Source organism: Protopterus annectens, chromosome 15.part0 (assembly GCF_019279795.1).
Source record: "Protopterus annectens isolate FY-2018-M chromosome 15.part0, PAN1.0, whole genome shotgun sequence".
NCBI classification, from domain to species: Eukaryota; Metazoa; Chordata; order Ceratodontiformes; family Protopteridae; genus Protopterus; species Protopterus annectens.
In genome coordinates, this window is record NC_056749.1 from 237,799,319 (window position 1) to 237,819,421 (window position 20,103).

Consider the following 20,103-nt stretch of genomic DNA (forward strand, 5'->3'; position numbering starts at 1 on the left):
CATATTGTACTGCTCACTAGAATGCACATTATTCATTCCCCTGATAAATAACCTGACCAGTGCAGACAACACACCTACAGTATGCCAGTAATTCACATGCCTCCCCCACCCCCCGAAGATTTTGGTGCCAACCATCTGTCAGAAGAATTCCTAAAATCACTGTGTGAAATTCCATGTTGGAAAGGTCCTTAACACAGACTCTACACTTATGTCCCTTTTAAATTCTGCCATTAATACTTCTTCTACTGATGGCTGGGAAAGTATCTACAATGTACTGCCAAAGCTCCATTACCTATAATGCCATTTTCATGGCAAATTACTGCATCAATGGTGTTTCTCCATTCATACTCAACTGTAGATGTGCTGCTGGCTTTCTGTCACTCTTAATCTACAGAGGTCACTCTACTGCCCACAGAAGGTGACATTCTATGTGAAATTTCACATATTTTATGGAAATCCAAATATGTTACTGTACCTGCACCTGTACTGAATTATCCTTTGAGGTTATAGACCTCTGATCTTACTAAGGATGATTTAATTTCTGCATTTGAGGATACATGAGGCTGAGGCAGGTTGCCATTTTGTATTGCAAAGCATTAATGTGTATGGCATACCTTTCAACTTCTTTGATCAGGAATTCTGAACAATGCCAAACTAATGGGGGGGGGGGGGGGCAAAGGCCCAAAATCAGGGACATTTTGTTTTTTGTAAATATTTTTCTAATTCACTGATAATGTTAGTACAACTAACTAAAGGGGTTGGGAGGGTGGCTGAATGGTTAAGGTGTTTGCCTTGCAAACACAAGGTGCAACGTTTGAGTCTCAGAAGGGATAATTGGCTAGGCTTGAAATGGCTCGCAAGGGCAGTTAGCTTAGTACTAATCTATGAACCTATGAACCTATGTTTTGCATCCACATTGCATTTTCTGAAGAATAAGAGGTATGAAACTCTAATGTCCATCATTATTAAGTGACCGTAATTCTCACTGATTAACTAGAACATCAAGCATTTTATGAGAGACAGGGGAAAATATGAGACAAAACCAGGGGATGTTCTGCAAGATCAGAGACAGCTGAGAGGCATGGGATATAGCTGTCTGAGGCATACATATATGTAATTCCTGTCTGGCACAGAGCTTTACACTTGCATTCTTTCAGTTACATCACCTCTTGTAAGGATACCACTTATAGACATTTTTGGGGAACAACACCTGCGGACCACCTATGTCATACCTTTGTTGATCTGCTTCATATTATGTGTACCTTTTCACCATATGCAGATGTCATGACATTAGCAAAATGGTTAACTAGTTAACTAAAATATTAAATGATCGAGAAAATCAGTATGCAGGAGTTATAACAACTTACTGCACAGAATTTGTATATAAATTACTTTGAAATGAACATCATAGTGGAAGGTGTGAATTCCACTGATTTTTTCCTGGACCTGTCTTTGTGCAGCGTAAATATAGTACTGCCTTGTATTTTTGTCTATCCATTGAATTTATTATGTGACTGAAGAGTTTAGCAAATAGACTCAATCAAGTCTTACTGCTACTACCTTGTTTAATACAAGGGTGTCAGACCTCCTGATCTGTGGGCCATATTTCACCAAATTTCCCTGTATATTTTCTCTGCTTCTTTTGTGCTAGCATTATCATCTGTTCATTTGGCCTGTTTTTTTACTTAGTTTAACTGCTCCTGCCAGCACACTGCTTCTGCTATCATCCCCCTCTTTCCCCTTATTTATACATGTGGTCGGGGAGTTATGCCAACTGTTGCCACCTCTCTCAATTCAGTGCCATTTTCTTATCTTCTTTGACAATCATGCCTGACTGTTGCAGGTCATCTTTTACATAATTCATCTATCTCTTGGCTGGATGTCCTTGTTTTCTCTTGCCTCCTTTCTGTCTCACTCAAGTCTTCTTCACCAGTCATATTCTGCTTTTCTGTTCATGGGACTGAACTGCCATAATCAGCTCTCCTTTACCTCCTCTGAAATTGGGACTACTTTGGCTTCTGGTTCGATGTCCTCATTTCTTTGTCCATCCCACAGTGTGCATCCTACCACCCATCTTAGGCATTTCAAGTCCATCATCTCTAGATTTTTCAACTGCTCTGCCTTCACTGCCCAGGCCTCCATGCCATGCAGAAGCACAGATCACACCACTACACCTTACTTTTCAGCTTCTTTGGCAGTCTTCTGTCATGCACTACCCCTGATATTCTGTGCCAATTGGCCGCAGCACCTCTGATTCTAACTTTAATGTCTTCATTCAGACTTCCCTTCTCCTCAACCCACTCCCTTCCAGAGACTTGATGGTGTTACCCCTCTCCTGTACTTTCATGCAGTGTGATAGGAGGAGTTTCATACCTCTGTACTGCCTACAGTTGTGAATGTCTCATTTCTTATTTCCATTCCTGTGTAAATCCTAAGATGGAGAACTCATATTTCTGCATGATCGGTGGCTTTGTACTTCCTCCCAACAGTTTTCATCAGTATCTGGGTAAGTTTCTCTGTGTTTAGTAACATATTAGTGTATTTAACATACATTCTGCTTATTCATTCCTTCCTGTTCTAACCACCTTCATGTATACATGTGTGTGTGTAGGGGGGCTATGTGTGCATGTGCATGTGTGCATAAGGGTGAGTGCACATGTGTGCGGGGGGACTGTGTGGATGGATGTGGGTGATATACTGACTAGATTGTTCATCTAGGTAGAGTCTGTTTTTAGTAGAGGCTTCAGGAGATAAATTCAGTGATGCATTGTATATGGTACAGCAAATTATAATACTAGTATGCAACTTAGAATGCAGTATTAGGAGAGACATTGTATGTAAACGTTACAGAACAGTATAGTTGAAAAAATTAAAACAGCACAGTTGATGAAAAAAATGGAAACATAATATACATAACAACACACAACAATAATTTAAGAATATTTTTTAAGTTTATAAAAACACTGACTTCACTCAAGAGCAAGCAGCTAACCTGTCACCAAATGTGATTATGACGATATACAGAGCAGAACTGAATGACTGCGGTAAACGTGTTATTCAAGAATCAATAAGAAACAGTTATACCAACACCAAATATATTAAATACTGATGATTTACTCACAGATCACAAGGCTTGTAGTGAATATGGTGAGTGAGAAGGGGAGATATAGACAGTGACAATAGTACTGAAGGCAAATGTGAGTGCAGTCGAAGGCAAAATACACAGGAAAAAAGACACATTGTAAACCCATTAGAGGCAAACTGACAAGCAACTCAGTTGGTATTCTAAAAAGTATTTGTTACGGCACAATGGGAAAACACTGCTGTCATACCATCCTGTTTGCAATGATACTGTTAATCAGAAAGAAAGAACAGTGTTTACACAGTGCTTCTCATACACTTCATATTCCAAAGCGGTTTGCATGGAATGCTAGGCTTGCAGTAAAGTAAATAGATTTGTGGTTGTAGCCAAAGTACATATGAAAGTTTAGTTTTTGAAACAACATGAACTTGCTTTCTGAGAACGAGAACACTGATGGCACATTGGGCAAAGTCACCGACCCTTGTAGAAGGAGGATCAATACCCACCACAGGAATGCTGCAAATATTATTAAGCTGAAACAATACAGTCAATAAATTACCTCCACCCTTCATTCCAGAAGATTGAGAGGCTCATAATTCATAATAAAAGCATTTTACTGACAACTGAAGCCCATTGCAGGATAAAGGACATATCAGTGTTCTGTATCTCAGTGCACTGGGTGTATCTACAGTGTTTCTATATTAAATCAGCGAAAACCCACTTCAGTGAATGGCATTTCATCTGAAATGCCGTTCATCGAATTCTGTTCATTATTGTCCTTTTTGTCTGTGTGTGTGCCCCATGCTGCTTCCCCTTCTGATACATAATGTTTATAACAATTGGTAGCCTGAAACATGTGTGAAATATGCATTTGGTGGCATGTATCTATCCTGTATACATTTGTACTACCACATACACTTTGAATATCATTATCATGCATGCTCAAGTCCCTGTCATGGTTCTCAGCCCAGTGACTGGTTGGCTGACACAGTAATGCACACCTCCTTGGTATCTAGATAGTGAATGTTTTCTACTGATTGCAGCTGTGGAAGCAGAACAGATATATCCATACAATAATCACTGCTGTTCTTCATATCACATTCGAAAAAATGTCAACATGGGCAATGGCATCCTCTCTTAAACCTCTGTCTATGAGCATCAGTCTGCAGAGGGTTAAGGCTGTGACCTGTAGTTCCTGTGGTGCAGTGTTTGATTTCCTTGACCTTCATTTGCCTTCACTTAAACAGACATTGCTCTCTGGTTACCACTGAAAAGAGACTGTGTAACAAGTGGGCCTACATGGTTAACAAATGTGAAATATTATTATTTTGTATGGGTGGCCCCATAACTGTAATCCATATTTTATTCTTGATAGCTGCCATTTTATTTGTTGTGATACAGATGATGTTGCTCTACATTGATGCTGCCAGATGTCTTGCATCAATCTGACCATTTTGGACTGCAGCTAAAAAGTTATGCATACAACAGGGGTCATGTTCATACATACATACATACATACATACATACATTCTACCACTAACTCTATAATGCACTGTACTATATACTTTCCACAGTAGTCATAATGCACCATTTGTATATTGCAGTTAACCTTCAGTAGTCCATTCGCTATCCATTTGCAGTGCGTGCCATATCTGTGACTTTCCTTACTATAGGGGTGGAAGGTTGGTTTACCTTACAAACATAAGGTGCAGGGTTTGATTCTCACATGGGGTAATTGGCTAGGCTGAAAATGGCCCACAAGGGCAGTTAGCCTAGTACTAATCTATGAACCTACAGAAAAATAATTTAAAAACACCTAAGGAGCTGCTCCTTTGCTCTTCATCAACAAGCTTGGCCATAAAGGGCAAAGACTCTCTGGTGACTGAAATGTAGGTCACCATAGGATATAGACCGAGGGGCAGAACAAAACACCAACACAAAATACAGCTATACAGACATCTAAAGAAACAAATACATAACTCAATTAAACATAAACATAAAATAAGTACTCCAAAGTCACTAAGAAAAAAAGCAGATTGAAATGGATTCTTACTCAAAAGAACAGCTGCATTGTCAGTAACTGCAAAACACAAGATGTGTGGGTGATTTTAATTTCATTAGCACAGATTGAGAGTTCTATCCATTTTAAATGTAGCAGATACGTTTTGAATTTTATCATTAAGAAAGTTTTACAACAGATAGTTGGTAGCCTGACATTAGGAATAAAAGTGCTTGAAACTATATTTATTTCAGATAGGTGTTTTCAATATAAATTTAAGGTATATCCAACTATTTATCAGCTCTGATCACAGAGTAAATAAATGTGAGTTTGGGCATAGATAGATAGATAGATAGATAGATAGATAGATAGATAGATAGATAGATAGAGAGAAAGTAATATATGGATATCTGACACTGTCAAACGGCAATTTGTTCAACAGTATTTTCAGGTGGGCAAAGATATCAAATGCATTCTTTGTCAAGTGCTATACATCCTAGAAGCAGGAAGTTTGAATTGTAGTGGGTAGTGAGGAAAGTGGGCTGGGGTGGGAATGTGTACAAGTGTTTCTGGTTTAGGATTAGAGTAAGGGCTATGTAAGGGGATAGATGTAGTGGTGTGTGTGTGTGTGTGTGTGTGTGTGTGTGTGTGTGTGTGTGTGTGTGTGTGTGTGTGTGTGTGTGTATGTGCATGTGCGTGCAGTGTGTGTGTGTGTGTGTGTGTGTGTGTGTGTGTGCGTGCGTGTGTGTGTGTGTGTGTGTGTGTGTGTGTGTATGCGCGCGCGCTGTGCGTGTGTGTGTGTGTGTGTGTGTGTGTATGTGCACACGCTGTGCGTGTGTGTGTGTGTGTATGTGTGTGTGTGTATGTGCGCGCGCTGTGCGTATGTGTGTGTGTGTGTGTGTGTGTGTGTGTGTGTGTGTGTATGTGCACGCGCTGTGCATATGTGTGTGTGTGTGTGTGTGTGTGTGTGTGTGTGTGTGTGTGTGTGTGTGTGTGTGTGTGTGTGTGTGTGTGTGAGCGCGCACTGTGCGTGTGTGTGTGTGTGTGTGTGTGTGTGTGTATGTGTGTGTGTGTGTGTGTGTGTGTGTGTGTGTGTGTGTGTGTGTGCATGTGTGTGTTTGCTGCTTAGGGCTACAGTAAGGGCTAGGTTAGGTGATAGGTTTTGATGTGTTATGTGTTCAAGTGACTTGTGCAGTGGTACTGTTAGGAAAAGGGGTTATTGGAAGTTAATGTGTGGGGTTACTTTTAGAGGCAGGTGTAGGGACAAGGTTAGGGTTAGCTTGCATGAATAAGGGAAGGGAAGGGAAGGGAAGGCAGGGTGGTCAATGTCCATGCTTAAAAAAGGGGAACTACATGTTACATTTATGAAAAAAATATAAAAATATACCGTGGGCAGTAAAATTGATTAAAGGGGCAGATAATTCACAGTTTGTGTCTAGAAAGACTAGAGGACAGTATGCTTCATTACTATTATTACAAACAGAAGGCAGGGTACCATGTGCAAAGAGTACATGACTAATGTGTGTCTATATATGTGCGTACATTTCTAAGTATGATTGTGGTCAGATCAGTGCAATGGTGTGCCAGTAACAAGCAAAGAAATGGAGTCAACCATTCTTCATCTACAATAATTCACAGGTGCTGTTATAATGCATAATTAGCCAGTGAGATAGTATAAAAGAAATTGTTCTATCAGCAGTTACTTCATATAAAAAAATGGTATGCCCTACAAAGAGGTAAGACAGCAATGGAAGAAATCAGACAGATAGACCAGAAGATGAAGTGCAGACAAAGGAGAGAAATGGATAGTGGGTTATATATAACAGCTGACTTCTTCTTAAGGTTGAATAAAAAAGGTTAAAAAGCATCTGAACCTTAGAGGGCCCACTAGTGACAAGCCGTATGTCAGAAGTATGCCTTCAGAGCTTTTCTCAGCTCATAGTGTTGGAGATGGTAGCATAGTGTCCTCTCTGCTGGGTGCTAGCTGCTAGTTGTAGCTTCATAAGTTGAGCTAACATGACATGCAGGAAAAGGTAGGTCATTGTTTCTGCATTCTAATACAGAGCAAGATAACAACTGCTGTGTTATTGTGAAACAGGGGGCACCTTCCTTAGTCCAATTGCATATTCCAGTCCTACACACACACCCTTCCTCATACATTTCCACACAGTATAGATGCCAAATGTAGATTAATTCATGTTTTTCTCAATCACAAAGGAATACTGGAAAGAAACAATAATTACAGTTCCATAGGTAAGTATGCCAACATGCTGTGTGCAGTTTTCATACTTGACAAGTGTTATAAACTAGAGAAATTGAAGATAAACCTCTGCATCGACAGCTGGATGCCATGCAGTGCTGCAGATTGAATTGCATTGCCTCTATCTCAGCATCCTAAGCCATCCCTAATCATTTCCCATCATGCCCTATTGTACTTTGTCTCCTCCATTTATGAATAATACCACCTTCTTAGATTTTGTAGAGTTGCTAAATGTACTGTAACATCCTTCCTCTCTGTAATACATATAATGTTTTCTTCTATCTCCTCACCATGTAACTTCAGTGTAGACATTTTCTTTCTGTGGTTTCCTCTAGAACTGCACAACATTTTAATAAGATCTCACGACTATCTTTTACAGAAAAATAATAGCAATGATTTCTTTTTTGACTGGTAATTTTAGTTAGCTCGTTAGTTATTTAGTTATTTGTATAGCTAGATAGCAGGTTAGTTAGTTAGTTAGTTGGTTGCATTTACTGACTGAGGTAATCCATCTGGGATAAGAGCCTTTTTTATTGGAATCCCGGAAAGAAAAGCTCCATGAATACAATTATAGCAGATAAGATACAATTGTAAAAGATAAAAAAGTAAATTTTCAATAGCTGTATATCAATGCAAAACATAAATATGGGTAGAAATTAGACAGTAATGTTCAAATATAAGGTATATTAATTGCTTTTGATAGTAATTTATAGGAAAGAATACATATGACATGGAACAAGTTTAGTATATGGTTTAGGAGGAAAACAGACGTCATTGGGGTAGGAGTGGTCCATAAGAGAACTTGAGCCATGGGAAAGGGAGACAGGGTAGTGTAGACAAAGGGGTAGAAAGAGATGGAGGAGGTTTTAGAATAAATTGGTTTTAAGAAGGAAGATGTGGTAAGGTAATAAGTGTGGGGGGAAAAGATGAGTATTATGTATGTTAGAGTTTATGGAAATATAATCAGTTAAGCAAATGTTTATAAAGCCTTTGGTGAGTACTTTGATTGGTAGTGATAAAATTGTTAACCCAGATGTGTATAAAACATTGGAATCACCGTTTAGCTTATAGATTATGTTGGAAAGTTTTTGTGTGTGGGGGGGGGGTTCCGATTGTGTGTCATTTGGGATAGTGTTTCATAGTTTAGTCACTGAAGTTGACTACAGTGAGTCAATAAACTGATTAGTTGCATTTAACAAAAGCCGTTAGTTTTGGTAAAGTAATAAAAATAGTGATAAAGTAGTATAATATTGTAATAGAGTTGTGATAGTGGGACATGTGTGAGATTGATACATCTTGAAGCTTCAGCCATCCTATTTTTCTTAAGGTTGTATATAATGGTGAATGTTGGGTATATTAGCTGCAAATCTGGCTATTTTTAAAGCTTGAGGTCAGATTGTTTTTATATTAGCGTAAACTGTTGTTAAAATTGCGTATGATAGTGGTTCGGCTATATGGATTTGATATAGATTTATGTATGGTTCAGCTTTATATAGCATTCCTAATTTCTTATTGGTTTGGCTCTAGTAATATATTAGATTTTGAGCTATTATGACTCCAAGCAGTTTTGTATGAGTTACATGTTTAATATGTGTATTATATGGAGGTTTTATATTGATTTCAAAGGAGGATTTCTGACTTCTATTTGAATTGTGGATAAGTAGATTAATTTAGTTTTCTTTTAGCATTCATTATAATGTGGGATTGGTTTAGCCATTTTTCAGAGAACTGAATGCTTGTTGTGTGACTGTTTATAGTATATCTGTAGTGCATGCTGAAAATATTAGTGTGGAATCATCTGCCTTCATATTCTACTAGGACACTATTTCCTGTTATTTTGTACACATTGTTAACAAATATGTTGAATAAAACTGGGCCTAGGTTGGAGCTTTGTTGTACCCCAACAATAGTAGATAGCTAAGTAAACTAAGTTTCCTCTAATCAAATTCATTGTGAGCCAATATTGGTTCAAGTAACTTTTAAAGCAGTTAAGGGTCTCTTTGTTAATGTCATATCTTGCTGGTCTTTTAAGTAGTAAGTCATGTGAGATAGTGTCGATACTGTAGGAAAATCTGGAAAGAGGGAAAAAACAAACAGGCCTTTTTTTCCTTAATGTAACTTCTTTTAAAAAAACAGTATAACACTATGTAGTGCAGTTTCAGTACTATGATTTGACTGACAGCCATGTTATACTGTAGAAATAGTTACTTATTATGAGAAAGCTCATAAATTGCTTATGAACATGTTTAGGCTTTGTAAGATGGACAATAGAATGGCTATAGAGTGATAGATGACAAGATCGGTTAAACAGTCCCCTTTAACTAATAGGATTACAAAAGGTTATTTCCAGATTTTTTGGACATTTTGTTCTAATAGATCCATTTATTAATATTGCAATATTACTGTTAATCACTCCCAGCTACTTATCTGTTGTAGAAAATGCAGGTTTTGCCAAAGGCCCCACCAAATCATTTAAGAAGAACCTTCACCAAAATTCCTTTAGGGGATAAGTTGGAAAGATACTCACCATTCCCCATAGCATCTAGGTTGGTGCTCTAAAGGCTTAGTCCTTGAACCACTTCTATTTGCAATCTTCCTCAGTACCCTGCCAACAACAAAACCAGACCTAAATAAAATGGTCTATGCTGCGGACTTGTATGGTCATATGGAATTCTTCAGCCATAATAGATGATTAAAATGACCTGCTGAATGGTCTTCATATTATAATAGACTGATTGTGTAACATACTCTTCTTAAATGCTTAAATAAATGTGCAGATATATGAATAAATGTGTCTGGTAGCTATAGCAGATTAAGAAAAAGTTCAGAGAAATGGACCATACATTTATGTTTATGGCCCCCATTTGTGAGAGAGCTGGCACACACTAATAAATGGACATATACTTTGGTTCCTATTTACTTCTGAATACCAGAAGAAAATCAATAGGTAGTTGAATTCACTCTGGAGACTACAGTGTTGTTCCACAGAGAATTATTAAAGGCCAATGCCAAAGGAATTCTTCCACATATACAGTCTGGCCTGCTTACCGATGTTCATGCTCATCCTCAAACGTCTGTAATCTCCATTGTATATCATTTGCATGTTTATGCTCCTTGTTTACAAACAAAAATAGTTAGGTCACTCTGTCTTAGTAGGTATCGCCTCCCACCTAAAGAACAGTTTGACCTTTTGCTATGATGTGCTTTATGGTGGGAACTATAATGTCTGCACTACTGTTGTCCTCTAGCTTGCAGATTATATGTCATGGATACATCGTATGCCTACATTCTACCTATTTGAAAGGAGGCCATTTTATGAGATCACTGACTAGATTAACAAAAAGGGACATCATCAGCTTAACCCTAGACCCCAGAATATGCTCAGCACTTCCATCGGATGTAAGGAAACAAGATATTTAATCACAGTTTGTTATCCATTCTCTGCCACCTGAAGTGCGAAGTGACTTCTAAGTGAAGAATTTACCGAGTACATCCGCACAGTTCACATTGAGACTATACCATATATATATATATATATATTATATAATATATATATATATATATATATATATATATATATATATATATATATATATATATATATATATATATATATATATATATATATGTATAGAACTCCACAGTTGTACAACCACAGATAAAAGTAAAAACTTAAACAATGTATTATTGTTGTGCTGCCCTAAATGTATTTTTTTAATTTAATTTTATTTTATTTTACAGGAAGGTGAACTGGACTACTGGTAACAATTTTTAGTCATGATCTCGTCATACAAGAAGTAAACAAAATTCTAATTTGGCAAACCAAAGATCATAAAAGTACAGATAAAATTATTCAGTCAAGAGACAGCAGGATAATTTGACATACTAATATCTCTTTAATAACATTTATTACATTGGATAAGTGCAACAGTAATACGCAGTGGTGGTGCTGCGGTAGCGTTGTCGCCTCACAGTAAGACGCTGTCCGGTTCGATTCTCAGCTAGAGCGTCTTCTGTGTGGAGACATGCGTGAATGGGCGTACCTTCGTTGAAGGTTGTGCATCAGGCCTGGCAAGCCAGCATGTAAAACTCTACTATCAATCATTAGCGGACCGGAGTTCCGCTGTGGCGACCCCTAACCGGGAAAAGCCGAAAGACACAAACAAACATTGGATAAGTGCAACAGAATTGAGAAGAAAAGTGGTCATAAAAATATAAATGCCAGGCATTGCAAAGAGAGGATCAGATGAGCACGAAAAACAGTTTAGTCCTGCATTTTATCTAAACAATCACAGGTGGTCTTGCAAATGAAAAAACAACTTGAATTTTTTTAAACTAAATGCAGTTGTGCTTTGATTACCATTAGCTGGAATTGAAAAATCCTTAAAATAAAATAGAGCTCATGAAAAATGATTCCCTTGTTCTGAATATTTAGCTAAAAGGAATCAAGGGTAAGATTTTAATTTTAGTGTTGAGGAAATAATTCTAGTGATCCAGGTTTAATTTTTTGAAAATAAAGTATGCATGATTAGCTTAACCCTTGTCAGTATCAGAAAATAAACTGCCTCAGTATGAGTGTGACATTAATGCTGTCTGCATGGAACATCGTAACAGATGGTCAGATTTTATTTTCCATTATTTACAATCTGTCTAGTAACTTCCCAGATGTGCCTGCAGGCATTAGTAACGTACATTGTAATGTGGGGAAACATGGCACCCTGTTGCCCTAGCCTCTTTTCTGAGTAGCCCGTGAACTCTGTAGCAAGCCTAACAAGCCTGGGCTTTGACAATGTTATTGTCAATGTGCACAGTAAAGATGGAAGGGAGGTGATTAAACCATACTCCCAAGATATTTTAAGGCATTCAAGTTTTTCAGTGCAAAGTCCTTCAAAATTAATATGCTCTAATCATTGCTGAGGACAGCTAACTTTTTGAGTGTTCTAAATGCCATAGTTTTGGGTTTGGTAATATTCACTTTCAGACCTAGACTAGCCAATGACTGACAGACTTGACTGAGGTGATTGGTCATTCTGAAGAGGATAATGCCTGGGTTTTTATGGGATACACACAGCAACAAATCCGTTGTCGAGGCTTATTGAAAGTGCAATAATGAAAAAAGAAGATACCAGACAGGAGAGTACGGACATAGTTCTCTGGTACCTACAAAACCAATAACGTTAAAGAAGATTGTGAGTAGTCAGAAATGGCCCAGAAGCTTATTTCTTTAGGATACGTTTTGAGCCAGTGAAGATCCATGTTCTTAATACCATATAAATTAAATCCACTGAGCAGTTTACAATGGTCCACACAATCAAAATCTTCTCTGCCATTGCTAGTTTCTTTACTGCTATAGTAACAAAAAGAAAAAAATAGTTTTACACAAGTCCTTAAAAGAAACCAAGGTAACATTTCAATACAGTTTTTGTGGAAAAAGCTCTGACATGCCTGTCTGGATACACTCTTTTTTTTACACAGATTATTCTTGGAAAGAAAATATTTAACTGCTGACTTGCAATGTCTGCATACTATTTTTACTTTTTCTAAATATAACATATTTGTAACGACAGTAGTTTCAAATTATATTGATCATGTCACCTACACTTGTTATTTTACTACTGCGAATTACCAGTCATATTATTAAACCCTTAATCAAGAATTAAGACAGAAAAATCAGGCAAATAATCTTTATAATTCACATATTCCTCCTTTGATTTCCAAGTTCGCACACCAGAAAAAAAAAAAAAAAGACAGCGTTTCCATGATAGACTCACATGTCTTGTATTCTTCCTTTGATTACGGAGTTTATTCACCTCAAAAAAATAACAGCTTTTGCATGAGAAAAAATAGTGCACTCAATCTTGTCTGACAGTCTCACAAGCAGTATAGCTAATTTATTCTACCACTCCCACCAGCCAAGGCAGAAAGGAGGGATCCCTAATTAGATGCCTTGAGGTAAGATAGGTTCTTTGAATCTTAGCAAACCCTGCAAACAGAGGCACCTCCTTTGTATAGTTAGTATTTTTCTGCTATGTGTACACAAGTCAAATAGCAATTTGGTCCTTTTTCTCTCACTAAGTTGTTACTTTATATTGTGCACATTAGTTCTGCCCAAACTCTAACATCCACAAGTGATTTCATTTAATATAATTATGTAATTTTTCTTTTGAGTGCTCAGAATGAAGTCAGACATCTGTCCAGACATTTTGGTTTCTTTATCTGTGCACTTAGCTCATTCACAATTTCAACCTGGTTACCATTAAAAATAAGTACATTACCATAACAGAATGTATGCAACCACTCCTTGGTTATATAACATTATCCATCTCCCACATTATGGCTTTGGAACCCATGTATCATTAACAGAAGAAATTCTAACTTATGTGCTATAAATCATCAGTCAAATGGAAAAAGAGTGAAGCCAAAATATTCACCTAGTGCACAAAATAAATATCGAACTGTTATGACAAAACTGGAATACAGGCGGAAATAATGCATTAAGACCCATAACTACCAATTTTAATACAAAAAAGATCCCATGACAAATGCTCATAGGATCAAAGCAGAAAGAATGAGACAAAACAGAGTACTTACTATCTGTGAAAAAATAACTATCACAATGGAGATTTCCCAATAAAGCATTCTATACAAGCATTATAGCACACTGCCTTTTGAATGCAAAAATAACCCACAAGTCTTTAGTAATGCATTTATACTAATAAGCCAGACTCTACTAACTGTGGGCAAGCATCACCATTTACTATAAATAATGCCATAAAAATTCAAACACAGTCTTGCTCAGACTCTCTGTCTCTCTTATGCATCACAGCTGACTCATAGATTCCTGTCAAAGCAAAGTCTGCTTTCATACCTGCTGACAGTTTGCCATCTGAGTACAAAACATCTCATCAGAGTTTATTGGTATCCTTTTAGTGTTTTGATCAGTCATGCAATAAATTGTGCCTATATAAAGATGATTTGTAAGACTTCCATCATAATTCTTTTATAAATAAAGGAAAATATTCAATGACTTGCTAGCATCAGATTTTGGCCTTAATTTGGTCATAATTATTCCTGTGTAACCAACCTAGACTAGTAGAGATGCTACTTTTTTCACTATCTTCTTTCTTTGTAAATACCATAACATTATGTATTATGCCTGTGGCCACTACTCATTGGCATGGCTGCAAACACAAAGGCTGATGCATGGCCCAAGCCATGTACCAAATACTTGAGCAATGCATAAATCATGAGTGTACAACAGGTGGCCCTAGGACTCCAATCTGTCCCACCACTGTTTTGAATGGACGAATACATGTTGGACATGGTAATGTGGCCCCTCAAACCTTGCCAAGTATGGTGAATTGCCTCTGAACTGTATGGTAAGTGGCCTTTGAGTCCTAAAGGTTGACCATCCCTGGCATAAAGGGTCCCATGAGGAGTAGATCAAACAGATACTCATCTGCATACGTAAACTCCTCAGGTTAGTGGTAGTTGGAATGCAAATGAGGTATCGCAATATAGTTCACAGTTCACACTAAGCAGTGGCATTGATTTATGGGTAACTGACTGTAGGTAGATAGCACAACAACTAATGTTATGGTATTAAAGTGTTTTATGTGTATTTTTTTCATGATCTACAATACTAAGAAGAAACTTACAAAAGTGTTTTCTTTATAAAATATAAGGACAATTGCTCAGCTGTCTTGCAAAAAGAAAGACAAGCAGTCATCCTAAATATTCTTTCCTTACCTTGAACAAACTCTAATATATTTTACCAAAGTTGTAATAAACAAGTAGACAAATGAATAACTGGGCTGGGTTTGGATACCTACTGATTCAGATACAGTGTCACTGACCTCAAACAATTAGCGTGTGTTTTAAATAAAAAATTATATAACATAAAAAAACTCCTGAAACGGTTCTGCTGAATAACTGCTATATTTATTAGTGAGCTAACATATTTTATCCAGAATAATGAAATAAAACAACAACAACCTTTAAGATGTGAAAGGGTAATTATAAAAGTAACAAAATGAGAATAGTCTTTTGACAACTGAAGTTAAACTGATATAAAGGCTTTTGAAAAACACTGACAGGAAAACTGATCACAATAATTGATAAAGGTCATATTTCATGCCATCATCTAACACAGTCCCTTCTGGGTTTATCGACAGCCTTCTGATTTGACTGAGGTCAGAAATGATGTCTAAAATGTGCAGATCCCAGAACTTGTCAAGTCTATTAAGTTTAGTCAGTCTGCAGCATGACATCTAACCACATATGAGCAAATCAAACATCACATTTCTAGTTTGGTTTCATGCAGATGGCATGCAAATCTCTTCTTAATAATTGCTGAGTAAAGCTTTGCTTTCCCAGTGACTTTCTTCAATGCTTCCTTGGAGACACGGTCTACCGTTTTCATTTACTATGGAAACATTACATACCACTGTATAAACAAAAGCACTCTGATGCCTCCAAGCATCTTCCAAAACAGGTTCTGCAGGTTTTTATGCTCTTGTGACTCATTATCCCTTGATGCCTACTGTTGGAAAAGATAATGTAACTGGTAGCAAAGCAGTTTATAACACAGAAGGTATAAATTGCTAATAATAATAGCAGTTATAAATTAATTAAAGATAAAATACTAAAATAATGGAATTAGTATGCTAAAAATAATATCAATAATAATAATAATCTTCTTACTATAGTCAAGTTTCATTACTTTAGTCAACACTTTCAAACTGTGTGGCTCTGAGTAAGTCACTTAACTATTTAGTGTTTCTTAGTCACTCATGACAATAGACACTTGTTATTGGACTTACTGCATTAACACATGATTGATAATTAAATAAAAACCCTAAGTCAAGCATTAGCACTAATTTCCAATAAGTATAGTAAAAAAAAAAAAAAACCTCCAAAGTAAAGTGTTTTACGATACTTCCCCTCAGCCAGAGAATGTTTTTACCAAGCATGTATTTAAGGCTAATTTTTCACATCCTCTAGAAGTCAAGCTTCCCAATATGTGTTTTAGACCCAAATAATGATTCTTCATTTATTTGCAGTATGGCAACATTTCTGAGCAGATAGTACAAGTCTATCACCTTGTTTAACTGTTATCATTATGCACATATAGTTCTCCATTACATTGTTTAGCTCCTCACTGTATATGTACCTTCTAGCTGACCATCTGTTGTTTTCCACTCCTATTGCTCCTAACTTAGTGCCTACATTATTAACCTCCAGGACTGGGGCAAACTCAGCATTAGGGTTGGAAAGAGGATATGAAAATGCAGAGCCTCTGGAAGTGTCATATATGCTGTCCTGCAAGTGAAGGATTTTTTAGATGTCCTAACTGGATGGGTGTAGCTACTCCAGCCCTACCTCACAATGTTAAACTTAACAGCAATTTATCTTACAGTCACAACACATCACCACCGTCACTAGAGATGCCAAATCATAGTTTGAATTCCCATGCTTCCCTTCTGGAATGGGTGATCTGATAATATGCCACTCCTTCTCTCCCCATCCTCACTGGCTCATAAACTTACTAAATCACTAATCAGTCTCTAATTGTCACAGTCAGGACACCATCCCTCAACTCCAGTCCACCAGGGCCTCCATTTTACATTTTCCTTACATGCAGTCTACCTTTGTATGTAACTGCTATTACTGGGACATATCCCAGACCAAGGAAGATGAACATCAAATGGACATCATTGTGACCAAATCTATAAAGTAGTTCAGAAGCTGAAAAGGTGATCACAGGATGAGGGTAATTTCAAGTTTCTTTTTATCATATCCTGAAGTACAGTAACTACAACAGTAATGAAAATAAGCAGTAGAATTGCAAAGAACATGGCCCCCTTCATGAGGACTGTGGGATTGAAACGTTTCTGTAAAATTAAAAATGTTTCCTAAATAGATTGGTACAAATTATAGCAAGTAGTCTCTAAAAAGTGATACAAAGAATATCCTGAAGCAAAGAAAATACAGTAAGCAAAATAAAATAGTAAATAGAGAGTGAGGTGTTAAAATATAGGATTTTCAGGTATTTGTTTCTGTTTGAGAAAGTAGATATCGGACAGATGCCCTAGATCACATGCTAAATGTTATCCCCTAATAGAAATTAGATGTTGTAAATAAACAAATAAATAAAACAAAAGCAGTACACTAGGTTCAAAAGAAAGTAACTGAGAATATTTATCTAAGTAAGCACTTTCATCTCACAGACAATTGCACAGAGACTTCTTCAACAATCTAAGAATAAATATCTAAGAACTGATCATATGACAAAATTAATTATTCAGCCCAATGCAACACCATGTAATTAGCCAAATTTTCAAACCTTTTTCTTCTCAAATGACTTTTAAAATGTACATTAAAATTTAACCTAGGCAATGAGCCTGCAACTAATAAAACCTTCCAATGAAATTCATTACTGTCAAGTTCCATCTCTCTCTCTCGCTATCCCAATCCTTCAATGTTCCTGTTACATAATCAATCACCAAAAATACAAATGTTTTAAAACTCCTGGAAATAGCACTGTGGTTATACATTGTACTAGCTGTGCTTTTATTTTTAATATCTTGCAAATATTCATATAGTCTATTTTTAACTTTCTTTTTATTTTGCCAATATACAGCAAAGACTGAATTAAAAGAAAAATAACCAGATGGATTATACGTTTTACATGTATTTAGACAATAAAAAACTGGGCTATCAGAAATATATATCTACACATATTATAACCTAAACATTCAACAGTTCTCCTTCTCCCCAATTAGCTTTATGACCATTAACCCTTTTCCCTGAATCTTTAAAATTATGATTCATCTTATTAACAAAATCAGGTACATTATCAATGTCCAATTGATTTTAACTATAATTGTATATCATTACTATCAACTGAATATTTCAGAGACATTGCTCATTTCCAGATTGTGTCAGTTACAACCCTATTTTCATGTTGCAAATCTACTTTTTTACTCTCAGTTAAGTATCTCCACACAAAATCATTTCACGCAAATCATCCTTAAAATTTTGAACCTTTTCTTCTTCTCTAGTGAGGTGCTTAATTCTCATAAATTGACTTTTTACAATATTTGTTTCTTGATGCAAAGGATGCATACCACCAAAATGCAAATAACTATTACTACTACAGTTTATGTAATTAATGAATACAGTTAATTTCCAGTTAGTACTAACCCCCATTTGCTCTTTGCATACTAACATTTCGAAATGACAAACACTTGACTAATTAACTAATTTATTTATTTACTTATTTATTTATTTGTTTAATCAATCAATCAATCAATCAATCAATAGTAAAGCACAAAAATTCAGTGCTGGTATTCATATATTCATATATTCCAAAATGCAGTGAAACTCATCAGTGTTCCCAGACCATATCACAAAAACATCATCAATAAAATGATAAAACATTTTCACTTGCTGGTAAAGACATGAATTAAAAAATATGTTTTTTCCCAATATGCCAAAATAAAATTTGCATAATTAGGGACCATTCTGGAAAGCATAGCAACCCATTTTATCTCTTTATATGTCACACCATCAAATAAGAAGAATCATTGTTTAATACTTATTCTGTGCATTCCATAACAAGCTTGTTTTCATCAACTGCACAATACTCATTCTGTTGTTCTAAAATGTTGACCACCATTCCATACGTGTTTTGCATGGAATAACAGTATATGATGATTTTACATGTATAATGACCAACAAAACTGCATTCCTAATTTTGCTTTTAAAACCAAAAAGAAATCTTTAAATAAGAAAGTTATTTACTTACAATATCTTTAAGTGCATAGTCTCCAAAAAAAGTGGTTCAGTTTTGGACATGTAGCTGAAACAATTGGTCTCAAATGCGGGTCTAAATAACTTTAATGGACTCACTGTATTCTGAATATCACCCCCATACATGGATTATTAACATAAAATAAACTCTTCAAAAGCAAGTTCTGTTGAATTTAAGGAGAAATGAGGCATTGCAGACCCATCGTTTCCAGTCACCTCACTGGTGGAAAATGTGTAGGACCATGACAAATAAATATATCCAATTTCTTTGGGTAGCGAGATGCTGGTTAAGGAAGGACTGTATATGATATAGCAAGATTTCAGCTGACTTTTAATTGTGCTGTTACAGTTTCTGAGGAATATGGAAACCTAATAAAAGAACACATGGTAGCACATTAGGTTAGGAACTGATTACATAATAGGTGACCTCATGTGGTAGTAAGTGAGGCTTACTCATATCACAGAAAACAACCAGAATAGTATGGCAGGGACTGAGTATGTCTCCCTGTTGCTTAGTGTCTTTAAAAACGATTGCAAAAACAGCAATGAAGAATGGATGCTTTAGCAAATATGAAACTATTATTTGCAGTAGGGTGAATAGTCTCAAAAAGGGCAAAGAAACAAAAGCAGACCTATTTGTCTAAGGCATAATTGCTGAAATTCATTGCAGAAAAAATTGCAAAATCTTACACTTTTTGAACCAAGAAACTATAGGAATTACATGGTTTGAAGTGAAACAACATGACAGTCACAAAGTACTAATAATAGCTATGGTTAATCACTTTAAATGACATAAAGATAGTCAAATAGCATGCCCTAAGTGTAAGGTGGATCAGTAAGATGGTGAATGAGCTATTTGAATGAAAGGGAAAACAGAAAAGATGTATGTTTTATACGTCAGTTTATTTATTATTTACATGTTCATTTGTTTATTAATTAGTTCACTCA

The 20,103-nt window shown here is 36.2% G+C and overlaps 1 protein-coding gene across 10 annotated transcripts in view; it reads right to left on the reverse strand.

The window, feature by feature from the left end:
• The window catches only part of LOC122790166 (serine-rich adhesin for platelets-like), a 475,884-nt gene that overhangs the window by 428,630 nt on the left and 27,151 nt on the right, over nt 1–20,103 (reverse strand). For 8 of the 10 annotated variants that reach the window (XM_044057773.1, XM_044057769.1, XM_044057768.1 and 5 more), the window contains exon 2: nt 9,869–9,946. The exons of the other annotated variants lie outside the window; for them this stretch is intronic. In XM_044057773.1, coding sequence (XP_043913708.1) covers nt 9,869–9,878 — 10 coding nt within the window. In that variant the 5' untranslated portion in view covers nt 9,879–9,946. The remainder of the gene's footprint in view (nt 1–9,868; nt 9,947–20,103) is intronic. 10 annotated transcript variants of the gene reach the window in all.